Genomic DNA, 18,093 nt, shown 5'->3' on the forward strand with positions numbered 1-18,093 from the left:
ATAGATGCATACTACCAGTAACCCCCCATCCCCAGAAGAAGGGAGTTTACTGTATGTTAATTTCCTGGATGAGGTATTAAATTTTACTTAGAAAAAAATTAACAGAACTTCTAAAATAAAAGAGGTTTGCTTCTAAGGCACTTTATAAAATATTCTTAATTACCAAAACCCACTGAAAAGGCAATTTGGGTCATCATATCCAAATGTCATCTCTGCTATTTCCAATTCAATATTAAACTTCATGCCACATCAAAATATAAAACGCTGCAACAGCTTACACACTTTCGATGTTCATTCATCTACTGCACATCAGAAAAGCTCATTGCAAATATGGCATGAAAGAAAGAAAAGTAAGCAAAACACACTCAGAAAAGACTTGAAACAAATTGCCTCAAGGAACACACTCCAGAGGAAAGATTGCAAAACATAGCCTTACCTTGGGGGACTTGGGCAGGTCCACCGTCCTTTCTTCTGCTAAGGTTAGCAGGGTTAACTTTGTTTCCTCTACTGAGGGGTGTTTGGGAGGGCGAGGTGGGGGATGTGAGGCTGAGCTTTCATATCTCCGCATCATGTAATATTGCTCTTCAGTGATCTCTTCTACCAGAGTCCTGACTAGAAATGGTCCTGCATCCCTAGAGAAATTACTAACTAACTGAACAGTCATATTCAAGCGGCCCACAGGAATTTCCCAGCACTCCGTGGGGTTGGCAAAGTCACTTATGAGTAGGTAAGAGTCTGTGATGTCCTCCTCCAACTGCAGTCCTGGTGTGGCAGCCAACACGTCCTCTTCAATGGAAAGATCCCTGACAGACACCTTCACATTGAAGGGCAAGCGGAACTGCTTACAGAGCTCAGAAATCGGGTACTGTTTCTTATCATGAATCACCTCTACAAAACCTCCTTCCATGTACAAAGGGAGCAGCGCTGCCTCATAGGACTTTTTGAGGATTTTTTCACAGGCCAGAACATTCACCACTTTTTTAATTCCCTCACAGAGGACTTCAGTGGTCTCTGACTGATGTACCAGAAACTGGTCCCCAACAGATACGGATGACAGCTTGTCATGAGGGGAATGAAAGGCTTTGGTGGCCACCACGTGAAGAGGCTCCTTTTCACTCTTAGCGATCTCTAGGTCATAGGCTGTTGGGAACTCCCTTGGTCGCCGCTTGAACTTGCCTTTATAGCTAGTGGGGATCAAGAAGTGTCTTTTAGGAAAATTGCTTCTAATTTCTGAAGCTAAGATTCTTGATGCCTGGTACTTTTTGTGGATCACAATGGTTTTCCCAGGCTGTAAAATGCTTTGGGGCAGGTGATTTCCTTGAGGTGCTTCTATGACTTCAGTCACTATGGGGAACTCTTTACTAGTCATTTCAAAAAGATCTTCTGTTGATAACAGCTGAAGAAACCAGTTAGCATCGTAAGAATCAGTGATGTCTTTGACTTCGACATCTAGACTGGGGAGGATGCGGATTATATCTTTACGAACTGAAAAGAAAAGAAAATCACTATGATACTTTGTTCTTCAAAATGTTTGCTGTGAGATACTCTCCTGATGCCATAAATAAATTTCTTTTACAAAGTAAAGAACTCAGATGATCATCATATATCATTTCTTATGTGTGATTTTCCTTTTTTCAAATTTTAAGATAAAAGAGATTGAATATAAAATCTACACCCATAAGCCCATACTCAGTTTAAGAAACAGACATTAGCCAGTACCTTGGAGCTCTAGGGAACCTACTCAAAATCATATCCTCACTTCTACTGACGTACAATCACTGTCCTGATTCTCATGTTAAATATTCCTGTGCTTACATTTATACTTTTATCATCCATAACATACATGAATATAGATATGTGTGTGAATATGTAAATATGTTCATAAGTTTTATATGAAGGTTTATAAATTATTAGGTCATTTTAAGTCATATTCTTGAGGGCCAGACTTTATATATCAAATTATCATAGAAGAAAGTTTTGACCCAAAACATACCTTTATACCAAATCATATCCTATGAGATGAAACAATATTGCAAAATCATGAGATACAAGCTACTCGAGATTAATATAAGAAAATAAATACCAAGATGCAATATTTTTCTAATGTCAAAGTTCTTTCTTTCTCCACTGGTGTTATATTATACCTGCCTACCAAAGGAGTGGTGCAGAGTGGGTCACAATCAGGGGAGCCATCAAAGAGCCCTAGGTATGCTGGTGAGTGCTCACCAATGTATTCATTGCCTCATGCGTCACTGGGGTTAATGGATAGCTGTATTTTTTCCAACCATCCACTGTCTCACGAGTCTTCCTTTGAGACTACAGAGATGCTTAAAATATTGTCCTGCATTCATTTAACTGTTCCTCATATACTACCCAACATAGTATCATTATAAATGGTCCTGAATTAATAAACTTATGTATTAGCCAGGCACTGTGTCTCATGCCTATAATCCCAGCATTTTGGGAGGCTAAGCTGGGAGGACTGCTTCAGCCCAGCAGTTCGAGACTAGCCTCGGCAATATAGTGAGACCTTGTCTCTGTAGAAAAATTAGAAAAAATTAGCTGAACCTGGTGGCATGTCCCAGCTACTCAGGAGACTGAGGTGGGAAGATCGCTTGAGCCTGAGAAGCAAAGGTTGCAGTGAGCCATGATCATACCCACTGCATTTCAGCTTGGGTGACAGAGACCCTGTCTCAAAACATAAAAATAAAAAAAGATACTAAAGTTATGTGTTAATATTAACAGGGTATTATAATAGTCCATATTTTCTTGATAATTTACTAACATAAATTTTATAGCATTTTCATGATATGGCATTGATTTTCAATATCCGCAGCCACCCTTCCATCATCTTTTTCTTCCTTCCATGCTTTTAAAAACGAACAATTTGGAAGATTTAGAAGACAGAATACCCTCTTATAAAACATTACATATATATTACTTTTAATATGATTAACTGTTTATGCAGCATCAAAAAACCTGTGTGATTTATGTAATATTACTTATATGTCCTGTGTAATTATAGAGTTTCTGAAGATACAGCAATGAAAAAGTATTATTTTCTTGTAAAAAAAAATCAGTGGTTGCCTATAGGTTAAAAGTCTGCAAAATTGTAAAGATTTTTAATTTTTAGAAAAAAAAGGAGGGTTTAAATAGCACTTCTCACATTAATAAGTTATTTTATAAAGTTTAGCATACACTAACTTTTGACATTATACCTACTGGCTTCCCTGCACCTCAAGGTAAGTTTAGAAACTAAAATTCTGGTTGTTTGAATCAAAATGAGCTAGGTTTAAGAATTCTAGAGCCAGCTCTAGATAGGCTCATGCTATTCCTCAAGTCTAGGGAAGAGCTAGAGATTAGTAGAATAGATGCCATCAAGGACTTCCTGAGAACTCAGAATTGATCCACCAGAACATCAGTTTCAATGCAAGCTAGATCCCAATCTTTCTTTGTACATGGTGGGTGCTGTGGGCTAGGAATAGCTTTAATGCATTGGAGGACTTTATTGCTGCTGGAGAAAGCCTACAGGCCGTGTTATCCAAACTCTTAAATTTTTTGTATTCAATTACTGACCTATCTTCAATACTTCTGTGCCTAAATCCACTGAAATGATGCTAGCCTATCTTATTTTAGTTAAGATCTCAGCAGCATTTGACAAAGTAGATTAGATTCCCTCCTCTTTGGTACATTTTTCTCACTTATTTTCCTCTTACGTCACTTGTGATTCTTCTCAGTTTTGCTGGTTTCTTCTCGCTATTCACCACCCACCCCTCACACACACCTTTTAGGGTGTCTTGGTTCTCTTTTTCCCTCTATCTACACCCACGCCTACACTGATCTTAAGTGGTCTCATGTCTTTAAATATCATCTTTATGCTGATGACTACCCAAAGTATAGCTCCAGCCAAAACATTTTCCTGAAGGCAGTATGTCTACTTCAGATCTCCACTTGGACATCTAATAGATGTCTCAAAATTAACATGCTTAAACTGAAATCTAATCTTCCCCCAAAACCTAAACTATATGCTGTCTTCCCAAACTCAGCTATTGGAAACTCTCTTCTTTCAGTTCAGTCCATAAATCTCAGAGACATCCTTAGCTTTTCTCTTTCTTAACACCTGAAATATCTTACATCAGGACTATCCTGATCTAAGCCACATTGTCTCTTTCCTGGCTTGTTGCAGTGGCTTTCTTACCGGTATCCTTGCAGTCAAGTCTCAATAGGGAAAGCAAATATTATTTTTAAAATTCTAAATAAATCATGTCTGTCTTCTGTTTATAAGGTTACAGTGTCAGTCCTTTCACTTAGTATAAAAGCCAAAGTCCTTACCTGGCCCCTGGAACCACCTGGGTCTCATCTGCTAGTCCTTTGTCTCACTCTAACTCCCCACTGTCTCCCGGACCTCCTCGTTGTCAGTCAGATCTTTGCACAGCCTGTTTCCTCTGCCTGTTACATACTTCAGCCAGATATATTCACAGCCAGCTCCTCTTCTTCTTCAAGTCTGCTTAAATATCATCTTGGCAGTGAGACCTACTCTAAATGCTCTATTTAAAATTGCAAGCTTCTCTTCTATTTGTCCTTTTCTGTTTCTCTATTTCATGTCACCCTTCACTTTCTATCATTCCACATAACTTGCTAATTTATATTATGATCATTTTCTATTTTTGTTTCCCTAAACTGAAACATATGCCTTCCCAGAGGTGGAAGGCTTTCATTGTTTTCTTCATCAATGTCTAGAATGTCTAGAATGGCACCTGGCACATAGTAGATGCTCAATAAATGAATTAATGCATAAAAAATAACTGCCAGAACAAAGTCCATGAGTGAGCACTAAAGGAAGCAATTCAGTAAATATATTCTACATAAAATTTCACTGGAAAAAAAAGTTTTCTATGTTAAAATTCCTGTTACTATTCATAGTAGCTATTGTATATTTTAAGACACGTCTCTTAAGGTTGCAGTTTAATTTAATCAATGGCCTGTTCAGTGCAATAAATACTTGTATTTAATGTCTTCAACATAATAGAGAGATTAAGGTATAAATATATGAGCAAAGTAAAATATTTTCATCCAAGTTTTTTAATAAAAAAGATTAGGCAAAATCATGATATAGATGCCTAAAGAGAAGATTCAATACAAGGAAATAGCACATGCAGTGAAAATCAACAAATCTTCTTAGATTCACCAGAGAATTGAGGTCACAGGGCAAACCACCACCCCAAAAACTAGACAGGTAGGCAAATATAAACAGTCATAGCTCACTGGGGGCAAAACCACTGCTGGAGCCAGCACCTGGAAGAATACAAGGGTAACTGGGGACTAAAGGTAGAATCGTTAAAGAGATAAAACTCCCAGGGTTGGGGAGCGTGTTTAGGAGGACCTCCCACACTTTTCTGAGTCTTACTTTTAGGGGCCCATCGAGGTTCTCAGGGTGAAAATGAGAAAAATTTCCTTGTGCTTCTGGCAGGGTGAGAGAAGAAGCAACCATTCTGAAATATACCCAGAGCATTCTGTTCTCCTTAAAAAATGCCTGTCCTCAAGGAAAACTATTTTAGCACAGCTTAACCAACTTGTGCTTTACCAGAGCCTAACTATCATGGGGAAAGGGAATTACCCAACCAAGCCACCTCTAATATTCTATGTGGGGAAAAAGCAATACCCAACTCCAACCTTCTCTGTACTTCTACATAAAGGAAAGGGAACACCCAACTCAAGCATCCACTAGCCATTCTGTCTCTCCCAAAGGGGACAAAAAAGCTGAGAAACACTTGTGAAGGTCACAGCCTAGAGACACAGGCTCACTAATAACTGAAACCTAATCATAAAATTATATAAATCCCTCCTCCATACCATAAGACCACATCAACAGTGCTCCTGTATAATAACAGGAAACTACAACTCAAAGAATGGCATTTAAGACTGTATCTAAGAAGTCTCTAGAGACTAAAGTCAACAGGGCAGACAGAAGAAAGAGCACTACATGAAAATGTAGCCTCTGACACCTATCATTATAGTAAACTATAGACACAGCCTAACTTCTAGATAGATAAACATAAAATATCAAGTTAAAAGAGAATTTATCACAGTTTCTTTTACCTGAAATATCATGTCTGGCTTTCCAAAAAAAAAAAAAAACAAAAAAAAAAACACAAAACTACAACATATATTATAAGGCAAAAAAGCACACTCCGAAGAGACAAATCAAGCATCAAAGCCAGATTCACATATAGCACATATTTGGGAATTATCAGATCAGGAACTTAAAATTTAATAATAATGCTAAGGAGTATAATGGAAAAAGGGGACAACATGTAGGGAAAGATGGGTGATGTAAACAGAGAGATGGAAACTCTAGGGGAAAACTGAAAGGCAATGATAGAAATTAAAGACACAGGACCAGGCATGGTGGCTCACGCCTGTAATCCCAAGACTTTGGGAGGCTGAGGCAGGTGGATCATGAGGTCAGGAGATCGAGACCATCCTGGCTAACACAGTGCAACCCCATCTCTAATAAAAATACAAAAATTAGCCAGGTGCATGATGGCATGGTCCCAGGTACTATGGAGGCTGAGGCAGGAGAATCGTCTGAACCCGGGAGCTGGAGATTGCAGTGATCCAGGATCACGCCACTGCACTCCAGCCTGGGTGACGGAGCGAGACTCTGTCTAAAAAAAAACAAAGAAATTAAAAACACAGAAACAAAATAAAGTCTTTGGTGGGTTTCTTATTATACTGGGCACTGCTGAGGAAAGAATCAACGCACTTGAAGATATGTCAATTAAAAATTTCCCAAACCAAAAAAGAAAAAGAAAAAAATAGAACATAATATAATATCCGAGAAATGTGAGACAACTGCAAAAGATGTAACATGTATGTCCTGGATATACCAGAAGGAGGATACAGTGGTAAAAGAAACATTTGCAGTAACAAGACTGAGAATTTTCCAAAATAAATGCAGCTGCAAAACATTAAGCAGGAAAAATACCAAAAATAATTTACATTGAAGAGTATCATATTCAGACTTCTTCAAATCAAAGACAAAGCAAAAACTTGAACCAGAGGAGTAAAAACACCTTACCTATAGAGGAAAAAGCACAACATTTACAGTGGACTTTTCTTTGGAAACCATGCAAGCAAGAAGAGAATGGAGTGACAAATTTAAAGAGTTGGAAAAAACCCACCAACCTAGAATTCTGCATCCAGTGAAATCATCCTTCAAAAGTAAAGGAGAAATAAAGACTTACTTATATGAGTAACAATTCAGGGAATTTGTCACCAGTTCACCTACCTTGCAAGAAATATTTTTAAAAAAATTCTTCAGAGAAAAGAAAAATGATAAAGGTAGGAAACTCAGATGTACACACAGAAAGGAAGAGTGTTGGAGAAGAAATAAATGAAGGCAGAATAAAACGTTTTATTTTTCTTATTCTTAATTGATCTAACAGAAAACAGTCTGTTAAAAATAATAATTGTAGCAATATTTTGGATGATTATAGCTCACAGATAAGTGAAATGAATGACAGTACTCTTTTAAGAGACAGGAAGGAAGAATGGGGAATACTTTCTTATAAGGTAACTGCAGTACTCATGACTTTATTTGTGCTATTTGAAAGTGACGTATATTAGTTGTAAATATATATTACAAACTATGGTAACAACTAAAAATGTTTTTTTACAGTATAATTGTTATGCTAAGAGAAAAGAGAAGTGGAATCATATAAAAGCCTCAATTAAAATTACAGTAGGCAGAAAAAGAAGGGGAAAAGTAGTACATTTAATTTGATGATGAGGATAAGGACATTTTATGAAAGGCATGGCCACAACATGAGACTTTAAGAATGAAAAGAAATTACAGGCTAAGATAGAATAGGAGAGGGTATAATCCAGACGGCAAGGACACCGTGATCAATGATAAGAAGGGAAATTGAGAATTGTCAGTAATTAAAAAGAAATCCAGCATCTCAGGATTTTAAATTAAAGCACAGGGACCAGACAGGAAACTCACTGAAAGAAACACTATGGAAATGAATTGACACTTTGAATGCCAGGCTAAGGAATGTATAACTACTTCAGGAGGAAATCCAAAATATTTCAGATTAAGAAAGACCAAATTACAATTAGGAATTTGGCAGATCATCTGATAACGCAATGGGAGGAGAGATTGAAATCAGGGAGTCTACCTTTCTTTCTATACTAAGTGCCATGAAGCCCACAGACATCCAATTTACTGGCAACCCAATCTGCCTCATTACTTTTGCATGAACTTTGAATTTTTATATTATTCTCTCATGTCTGTTAATACATTAAAATGGAAACTTTTTTATACTATTCTGTTGATTTTTGTATGTGTTTTAAGTTTTCCATAGTCAAAAGTTAAAATAAAAACTCATTATTTGCTTAAGGTTACCTACAATTTGGCAATGACGTCCTCAAGTTTTTAAACTGAAATGGGTTTCATTAATTTTTATGGCAAATATTATATCTAAGAATCTCTCCTAGAGAAAGATAAAGACACCAACACTTATAGTGTTGTTTTTCTTATAAAACAAAACTTTCCCTGCTTTTATAGAAATATTTTAAAATATAAGAGAGGAAAAACAATTAGAATCTTTTATAGATTTATAAAATTTTAGATTACCGTTGCTTATGTTGTGGTATATATAGCTCTAATCGTGTGTGTGTGTGTCTGTGTGTGTGTGTGTCTGTGTGTGTGTGAGAGAGAGAGAGATCAATTTTTTAAACAAGCATTTGTTATTTTACAATTGGGAAAATGGAATTTCCTCCCCCAAAAAAGACCAAAGAGTACAAGCTAAATTAGAAAATGTCATTTTTCCAAAAAAGTTCTTTTTGACTCTAAAATGTTAGATATGAAGGCAACACCTGAGAGCATGAGACTGAGAAACATTCCTGGAAGTTTGTATTACAAGTTTTTCTGCTCCAAACTAAACCAAAGTAAAAACACTGTGTACTTATCAAACTTTAGTTTAGACTTCCCAGAATTTCTTTGTGAGTGAACATGAATTATCCTTGCTGGGTGTGTTTTCTCGTTATCCAAAGAGAGCTCCTGTGAAAAACAATTTCCATTCCATTTTATCTGAAAGGGTAACGGGTTACTTCTTTATGCTGCTGAGTTGTTTCACTAAGTTCTTTCGGGGAAAGTCCCTTCACAGGGTGAATGCTAATCATAATGTGGTGCTTTCCTATATTTGCCACTGTAACAACCCTCAACTAAGTTTGAATTTAGGGGACACCACTAAAATTGTCTTTAAAGAGAAAATAAAGAGTTACCTTTAAGCTTGGTTGGTGATGGGCAACATATGTTTCCCTGGATATTTAATATTCAATTCTAGAACACTCTTGGTCTCAACTCACTAAGTGAGAATCAATCCTTTGCGATTGGACCTAAATTAGTACAGGGATGGAAATCCGCTGAGACACTCTTATTCAAGACTTGAAGACAAGATGATTGTTTCTACATATTTTTCTCCAAAGAAATGTTATAAACTCTAGTGCTACAATTTCTCCCAACTTCTAGTTCCTCCTACATTATTATTTAATAATAATAATCCATATATTTGTTAGACATTTTTACTGTTTAACCTTTGCCATTTACTTTCTAAGACTACAGTTATTTTTCTCAAAAGTAGGAACTTCATCTTCATCTCTCACCCACTCAATGAATTGTTTAGTTACATATTTGCGTTGCATTACAATCACTATTATAGGGCAGTCATTAGGTTTACTAATGATTTCTGAGCTCTGCCTTGTTCCAGACTTTTAAATTAAAATTTGCTTTACAGTTCATTCATTTGATCTCAATTTTCTTTATGGATATTCTGTGAATTATTTTTTTAAATTTATTTAACTTCATTTCAACTTAAGAAAAGTTACACTGTGAATTTCTATTTTCTTAGCTGGTTCTCCTCTGGTTCATCTGTTGTCCATATTTCTAAATAAAGAGAGCCTTTTGAATGGCTCTGTAACTTTTGTATTAGAAAAAATCATCATAACCCTCACTGAGAAATTGAGAGTTATTTAAAATGAATACACTTGCATTTGATATGAGTTTATTTGTAACACTACTTTGCCTTTTACATTTTAATTTAGTCCATAAAATCTAAGAAAAGCAAATAAACACTTTTTTAGACACTTTTAACATGTATTCCATTGATGTTTGTAATGGTTAGTTTTACATATCAACTTGCTTAGGCTATATTACCTAGTTATTTAATCAAACACTAACCTAGGTGATGCTGTGAAGGTATTTCGTTCATGTAGCTGTCATCTACAATCAGTTGACTTTAAGTAAAGGATGTTACCTTCCATGATTTAGGTGGGCCTCATCTAATCAGTTGGTGGTCTTCAGAGCAAAAACTGAGAATTCCCAGAGAAAAGGAAATTCTCCCTCAAAACTGCAGCATTAACTTATGCCTGAGTTTTGAGCCTGTGCAGCCTGTCCTACAGATTTAGATCTTTTCAACTCCCATACTTGCATGAGCCAATTCCTTAAAATAAACAAATAACACTGTATATATTAATGTATAATTAGGTATATTTAGCACACATATATATTCTGTTTCTCTGGAAAATCCTAATAAGGCATTAATAGTTGGTAATGTAAAAATAAATATATACATAATACAAAATAGGTACCTTCCTCTGCTAGCTGCATATTTCTTTTTTTTTTTTTTTTTTGAGATGGAGTCTCGCTGTCTCCGAGATTGTGGCGCAATCTTGGCTCACTGCATGCTCTGCCTCCCGGGTTCTCGCCATTCTCCTGCCTCAGCCTCCCCAGTAGCTGGGACTACAGGTGCTCGCCACCATGCCTGGCTAATTTTTTGTATTTTTAGTGGAGATGGGGTTTCACCATGTTAGCCAGGATGGTCTCGATCTCCTGACCTCGTGATCCTCCCGCCTCGGCCTCCCAAAGTGCTGGGATTACAGGCGTGAGCTACCGTGCCCGGCTGTTGCATGATATTTCTATTAGCAATAGGACTGCAGCCTAAAGGAACAAAATGAAATGGGAGCTGACTAGAGTATCCACTGGTTCTAAATATCATGTTGTCAAAGTATTTTCATGAACACATTACGAAAAGCATCACTAACAAAAATTGAACCTGTTATATGAATATAAATGATATAAACTTTGATACCATGGAGTTCATATTTTCCTTAGCTATTGAACTCATAAATATGTCATCATAATAAATCAAATCTGGATATGGTGAGTGAGAAAACCCCCTTGTTACCTAAAGAGGAGCTTTGTACTGTGAAACATAAATATACACGCATAAACAATGTGTTACTTGCTTTATTCATTCTTTCATGTACTTGATTTATTGAATGCTTATGGAACATTTACTCTATCTCAAGTATTGAGAAGATACAAATACATACGTAAGAAATTAATGTGATTTTTATAATAAAAATCAGTAATTTATATTACTGAAAATTGTGTTTTACTAAATATATTAAATTTATAAGTTATACTTATTATCACTTAGCAGGAGTAGCAACCAGTCCTTTGAGAGATTATAACAGATCCAGGCAAAACTCTGGGCTAGAAATAATTTAATTAGGTAGTGAGGTTTAGGGCTAAAATTATACCTTTTCAATCTTTTCTCCCATCAAATTTACCACAGGAGTAAAAAGTCAAAAAAGAAAGTTTTTTAAAAAAGGTTCAATGAGTCTAAAAGGTATCTGCAATCCTTAATCTAAATGAAGACAGAAATCAGAGGGAAGAATGATAAATTACTTGACAGAATAGAAAAAGGAACGCCTATGTGCCTGAGGAGGCAAAATCCAAAGAAAAGTGAACTGTTGCTGGCCCATAAGACCTCCAAAGACAGAATTTGGAGACATAAGGCCCCTGGAAAGCAAGGTGAAGCCAGGGGGCTAAAAATACTGGGATTATTCAAATGTCTGAAGAATGGTTAAACCCAGGTCTCCACTCTAATCTAGGGAAGATAGGTGACCACCTCTTCCACCTCTCCCTCTGCAGGAAACAGTATATACAGGATCTCAGAACCTCCGAAACCAGGCATAGGTGAGCAGGAGGGAAGCGTGGGACTGAAAGTGAAGGAGTTAATTATAAATCTGTAAGTGGAAGTGAGGAGATCTTCAGCTCCGTTCCCACTTAGCTCCAATAGTCTCATAATCCCCAGAAGATACCACAAAGATTCTTCTCAGGTGAAACTGAACTCAAAAAGGAAAGTCTCACAAAACCTAAATTTGAGGAGTGCTGCAGTGAAAAAGCTGGTATGATAATATCTAAAATTCATAAACACAGAGCTTATATAGAAACAGTGCCTTACTTGTACATTTTTGTTTAAACTGACCCCTGTAAATATGAACATATTACAAGTAATCACAAAGCATTTGATAAAAAAATTTAACAAGAAATGATACACCAAAACTTAAAAAAAAAAGAGCCCAAAAAGAGGGAGATATTTTGCAGTGAACTCTTGAAAACTTAAAAAAATATCTAAGATATTTTTGGTAGAGACGGAGTTTCACCGTGTTAGCCAGGATGGTCTCTATCTCCTGACCTTGTGATCCGCCTGCCTTGGCCTCCCAAAGTGCTGGGATTACAGGCGTGAGCCACCGGCTGGCAGGTGCTTGTGGTCCCAGCTACTTGAGAGGCTGAGGCAGGAGAATGGCGTGAACCCAGGAGGCGGAGCTTGCAGTGAGCCGAGATCGCGCCACCACACTCCAGCCTGGGCAACAGAGGGAGACTCCATCTCAAACAAACAAACAAAAAAACAGAAAACTATCTAAAATATTCTCAGAGAGATAAGATGTTGTATTTTAAAACAAGAACAGTGTAAAATATATAAAATGATGTAAGAAATAACTCTTGGAAATTAAAAATATGATAACTAAAATTAAAAATTCATTAAAACAGTTGGAAATGTAGTTACGAAAATTTTCCCTGGAGATAAAAGACCAAAACACACAAAATAGAAAAGAAAAAAGGCCCTAGAAGATCAATATGGGAATTTCAGTATGAGATTTGAAATTAAAGACAGAGAGAAGAGAAAATATAATTGAGTGGACATTATCAGAGAAATTGTTCCAAATATGAAGCACCTAAATATTCAGATTGAAAACTGTCATCACAAAGAAAGAACAGACCCACTCCAAGTCACATTACTGTGAAACTTCAGAATACCACATACAATATCTCCAAGACAATACAGGATGGTGGAAGATAAGGGAGTAACGTTTTCAAAATTCTGAGGGGAATTTATTCTCAACCTGGAATTCTGTAAGTAGCCAAACTATCAATCTTTTATGTGTATAGAATATTTTTCAAACATTCAGGCTAAGTACTTGATATTCCATGCACCGTTCTCAGGAAGCCCTGCATAAAAATTGGAAGAAAGTCAAGACAGAGGGAGTTAGTTATTTGATTTCAGAAATAGCTAGTCAACACAGACACAAGTCAACAGGGAATCACCAGGATGATGTTAAATGGAATTCCCAGGGCAGCACCTATGCAGTTGGTCTCAAGAATAAGCAATTCCAATTGGAACATGAGAATGAAGAGTTACAAAGGAGTACATTCAGGAAAATAAATTATTAGAAAAGGTAGCCTTCCTGACAGTTTGGGTTCTTTGAAAAATTACGCTGAGTGGCCTTTTTTTATAGAGTTGAAGAATGCTCTAAGACTTGGGATAAAATTGAAGAAAATCAAGCAAAGAAAACAATAAGGTCATCATCGCAGAAAAACAGTTATGGAGAAATGGAATTCTACTCATTATACACCACTTGGTTGAGCAGTGAATTGTCACAATATAACATAATATACTGAGAATATAGGGAAGGGGAAGTAGGAATATAAGATAATTAAGTCTTCATTGTCATATGTGAAAGTCAATAGTTACTATCTTAAAGTTGATGACTTGAAAAAGAGCAATATTCCTTTATTATTTAAAATGTGCCAGAAAGTAGGGGAAAAATATTTAAAGGCATTACTTCAGAAGAGCAGAATATGAGGAAAATTTGGCCCTCGTGTCAAGGGCATAAAGGTTTGCTGATAACATTGTTATAATTCTTTTTACTATTTGACTTTTTGGACTTTGATAAATATCAAAATTATTTTTAAAAATTAAATGAGAGAAAGAGGAAGTCTCAGTATTCTAAAGACCAAAGTGTTATTTTTCTGCTATTCATGTATCACTGATTATACAGTATGCAGATACAAACTTTCTGATACCACTTTTCACTTGTGTGATTTCAGCCCTCTGCTTATAAAGTGAATTAATTTTTTTACATATCTGGGCTAAAACCATACCCTCAAAATTTGAGAGGCATTGAGGTTTTTTCAAAAAAGAAAGAGAGTTACACAACTCTGATGTTTTCACTTAGGGAAGAAATAATTATCAATCTAGATGTCAAAACATGACACTATTTTAAAAGTTTTAATGGTCAAGACCTCTTTCAGAGGCAAATTTAAATAGCTCACTCAATTTTTTCATTTGCAAATATTATGTATTCCATTTACTATGCTAATATGAATTTTATCTTCCTGAGAAAGGCACAATAAACATCATGAAGTGACTTATATAAGACTAGTAGTTTGAAGTTTGCACTGTTCTGTGTATCTATTTTCCAAACAGGGATAATTTTTTCTAAATCATTAAATGTGTGATGAAGGTTAGGGGGGTTCAGACCTATTACAGAGATTTTGGCCAAGTTTCCAGAAACGAATACTTTACTTAAACACTTTCATTTTTTATGGAGCCCAAATTTTCACATTAATAATTAAAAACTAGTAATAGGAGTAGAATATCTTATATTCTCTTATCTCTATTAATTGGTTATGTTCTCTTTCAGCAAATCAATATTTCATGGCTCCCTATAGTTCTCAGTATTTTTCATCTTGCTGTTTCCCCTAAGGTTTCTATAAAACTTCCAATTCCCTGCTCAGAACTACTCTTTTTCTTGTCACTTTGGAAAGGAAGCATTCTAGCCACGAAGGATTTGGACTGTGCTTGACACTCAAGGCCTGTGGAAAGCAATTTAGTAACATTTCTTGACATCAAGTCAAATTTGAATCTTCAATTTAAGAAAGAATCATGTAAAACAAAACCACAATGGATTCAAAACATGGTCTACATTTCATATTCAGGGCAAAAATGCCTACAACAATAAAAATACTTTAAATTAGGTATTTGTGACAAGACACTCATCCTCTATTTCCAAGGAATATTCTGCAGTCAATACACATGCAATCCAGTCTCATGCAGTATCTGTCCTGAAATTTCTATACAATAAGAACTATGTTTAAAATAATCCCTATGAAATTAATGTTCCAGTATAATTAAAATGGGAATTTAATTTAAATAGCATTAAAGAATGGGAATTAGACTAAAACATTTTGTAAACGGTATTATTTCAACCAAGGGCTTTCTTCTGGGTCTTGGTTAACATAAATTCACAGTTAAGTCCTACCTAAACAAATATGTTAATATCCCCTGATCTTCTGATGATTACATTCAATAGACTGTAGATCAATAGACTGTAGATTCCATTCAGTAGATCAAGCCACGAGGCTGGGAACAAGTTTGACTTCTTTCCCCTTCCAATAGATCCTCAGTTTGCTCTCTGTACTTCTTAAATACCCATAAAGCCCAACTATGATTCTCTGTCTTTCCCATTGATGTCTCTACTGTATAAATTTCCTGTACCCTGGCACTCAACTGGCCTCACTACTATCCTCTGTTCTTCTCTCCCTGCTTAAAGCCCTTTACTGATTTGCCCTTATGACACATTTTAGCCTCTTAGTATACACTTCAAGACCCTCCATGATTGATTCCACTCCCCATTGCATGTGTTCATATTTGTTTCAACCTGCTCTCTCCGTTTTTTTCTCACACCAACTACACTAGAGCTCCCATCCCTTGCTCACCTGCTGCCCCCATACCACTCCTGCCTTCCCCAACCTTGTTCCTTTCTTCTTTGCCTGATTACCTCCTATGCATCCTTTGAGCCTTCCATTTAAATGCCATTTCCTTGGAGTAGTCTTTCTTGCTTCCTAATTTATTAAATGTTGTAACCACTTTATCCATGTGCTTAGGTTCTGGGTTTACCCTCATTTGTAACTATGCGATAGGCAGGAGATGCCAATAGTTTTAGAAAATAACAAATTTTAAAATGAGAAAATACTATTATTTATAAAAATCAAAGAAATCTCAATTACTCATCTCAACTGCACATTTAGGGATCACTAACAGAACATTAATGTGGGGTCTACAATTTACCATTGCCTCAATATTTTGTAATACTAAAAACTCAAAACTACTTTAAAAGGTAGGCAAAAGAATATCATCATTTTCTTTGCATAAACAGGGAGTTTAAATGGTGCACTGAAAACCAACACCTATTAAGTTATTGACCCAGAGTTAGAATCTAGGACTCCAAGTTCAGAACTCTTTACTACCCATCCTACTCCTGTCATAATCCTGAAAATTCAAGGTATTAACACCTTCGAAGTAACAATGCTCTCTCCAGATATTCCTATTTAAAAATGCAAATAATTCTATGAAGATTGCATATTAAAACACGTCGGGCCGGGCGCGGTGGCTCACGCCTGTAATCCCAGCACTTTGGGAGGCGAGGTGGGCCGATCATGAGGTCAAGAGATCGAGACCATCCTGGCCAACATGGTGAAACCCCGTCTCTACTAAAAATACAAAAAAATTAGCTGAATGTGGTGGCAGGTGCCTGTAGTCCCAGCTACTTGGGAGGCTGAGGCAGGAGACTCACTGCACTCTAGCCTGGCAACAGAGCAAGACTCCATCTCAAAACAAAAAAAAACAAACAAAAACACCACGCCTATGTGTGAATTAATTTATCATATCATTTTCCTTTAAGACAGAGGGGCTCTGGGATAGTAGAGATTTATAGCCAATAATGGATGGCTGGAAAAAGAAATAGACTGTCAGAAAAATAGAAGTAAGGGACACATTAAGGAAACTCTGCATATTTACCTCTTTTGTTGACCACCTCCATACAAGAAAGCCTCATTCTAACTAAATATGTTCTATTTTTTAAAAGTAGCTCTTTTCTAGTCATATTTAACTGGCAGTAATAAAAATAAATTTGTAGTTTGATCTGTCTGTTCCTGATATTTATAGCACCTCACATGTGAATAGCACCATACAATTTACAACATACTTGTATATTCATTATTCAATTTGATCTTTGGAACAAATATATGGTTTGCTTATTGATTGATGAGGAATCTAACTCTCAGAGGCTCAATAGTTGAAATAAAGACAGACTCCCATTCTTCAGGCTCTAAAACCTTTCTTTCCCAAACCCCACAATGCTCATGCTCATAGAACATCATTCTCAGTGGATACTCACATTTCATCACACCTTGAATTTCATAAACAGGCTTGAGAATCAGGGTACCAGAAAAGTCTTTAGGAAATGGATTCATTGAGTCCCACTTATTTGAAAAATCTGTAAGTTTTACAGTTCTTGTTCTGTTCTTAGGAATCTTCCATTCAACAATCTCCTTTAGAGTATAAATACGTTCATCTTCACACTCGTAGAATTCTCCTTCTTGTGACAAAGGCAAATTAAATGAGTGATTTTGATGATTCCTTACTACTGCACAGCTCACCATTATTTCTCCATCAATCTCTTCAACCGAGTTGAGCATGATTTGCTCACCCTGCTTTATGATGAGGTTCTCTAGTTTTATATCCTTCTGATGATAGAAGCAAGGATGCCCTAGTCTACTTGGTCCAATGTGACTGGTCCTTGTGATTTCTTCCATAGTAAGGTATGGAGTTTTATCAGCCACAATCTTAAAAAGACCTAAGAACAGAATTACGTGAATTAAAAAGAGAGTTCTTACAATGAAAGTTCTCACAAGAAAATCACAAGGAGAGAGTTACAACACAAGTACTGTGTACATTTTTAAAGTGATATCTTTTTAAAGATTAGAGATGCTTGTTTTAATCCAGAGTTCTTCTAGGTAAAATTATGAAGTATTGCTTAGAGATCACTAGATCATAAGACCAGACAATACAAATGGAGACAAGAGGAAAATACCTTGAAATAGAAAAGAACCTG

General features: G+C 36.2%; 1 protein-coding gene across 4 annotated transcripts in view; it reads right to left on the reverse strand.

The window, feature by feature from the left end:
• THEMIS (thymocyte selection associated) overlaps positions 1-18,093 on the reverse strand; it is a 211,569-nt gene that overhangs the window by 109,637 nt on the left and 83,839 nt on the right. For all 4 annotated transcript variants that reach the window (XM_030803433.1, XM_003255692.3, XM_003255690.3 and 1 more), the window contains 2 exons: positions 17,377-17,835; positions 437-1,485 (listed from right to left, as the gene is read on the reverse strand). In XM_030803433.1, coding sequence (XP_030659293.1) covers positions 437-1,485; positions 17,377-17,835 — 1,508 coding nt within the window. The remainder of the gene's footprint in view (positions 1-436; positions 1,486-17,376; positions 17,836-18,093) is intronic.

This window comes from Nomascus leucogenys, chromosome 3, assembly GCF_006542625.1.
Source record: "Nomascus leucogenys isolate Asia chromosome 3, Asia_NLE_v1, whole genome shotgun sequence".
Classification (NCBI taxonomy): Eukaryota; Metazoa; Chordata; class Mammalia; order Primates; family Hylobatidae; genus Nomascus; species Nomascus leucogenys.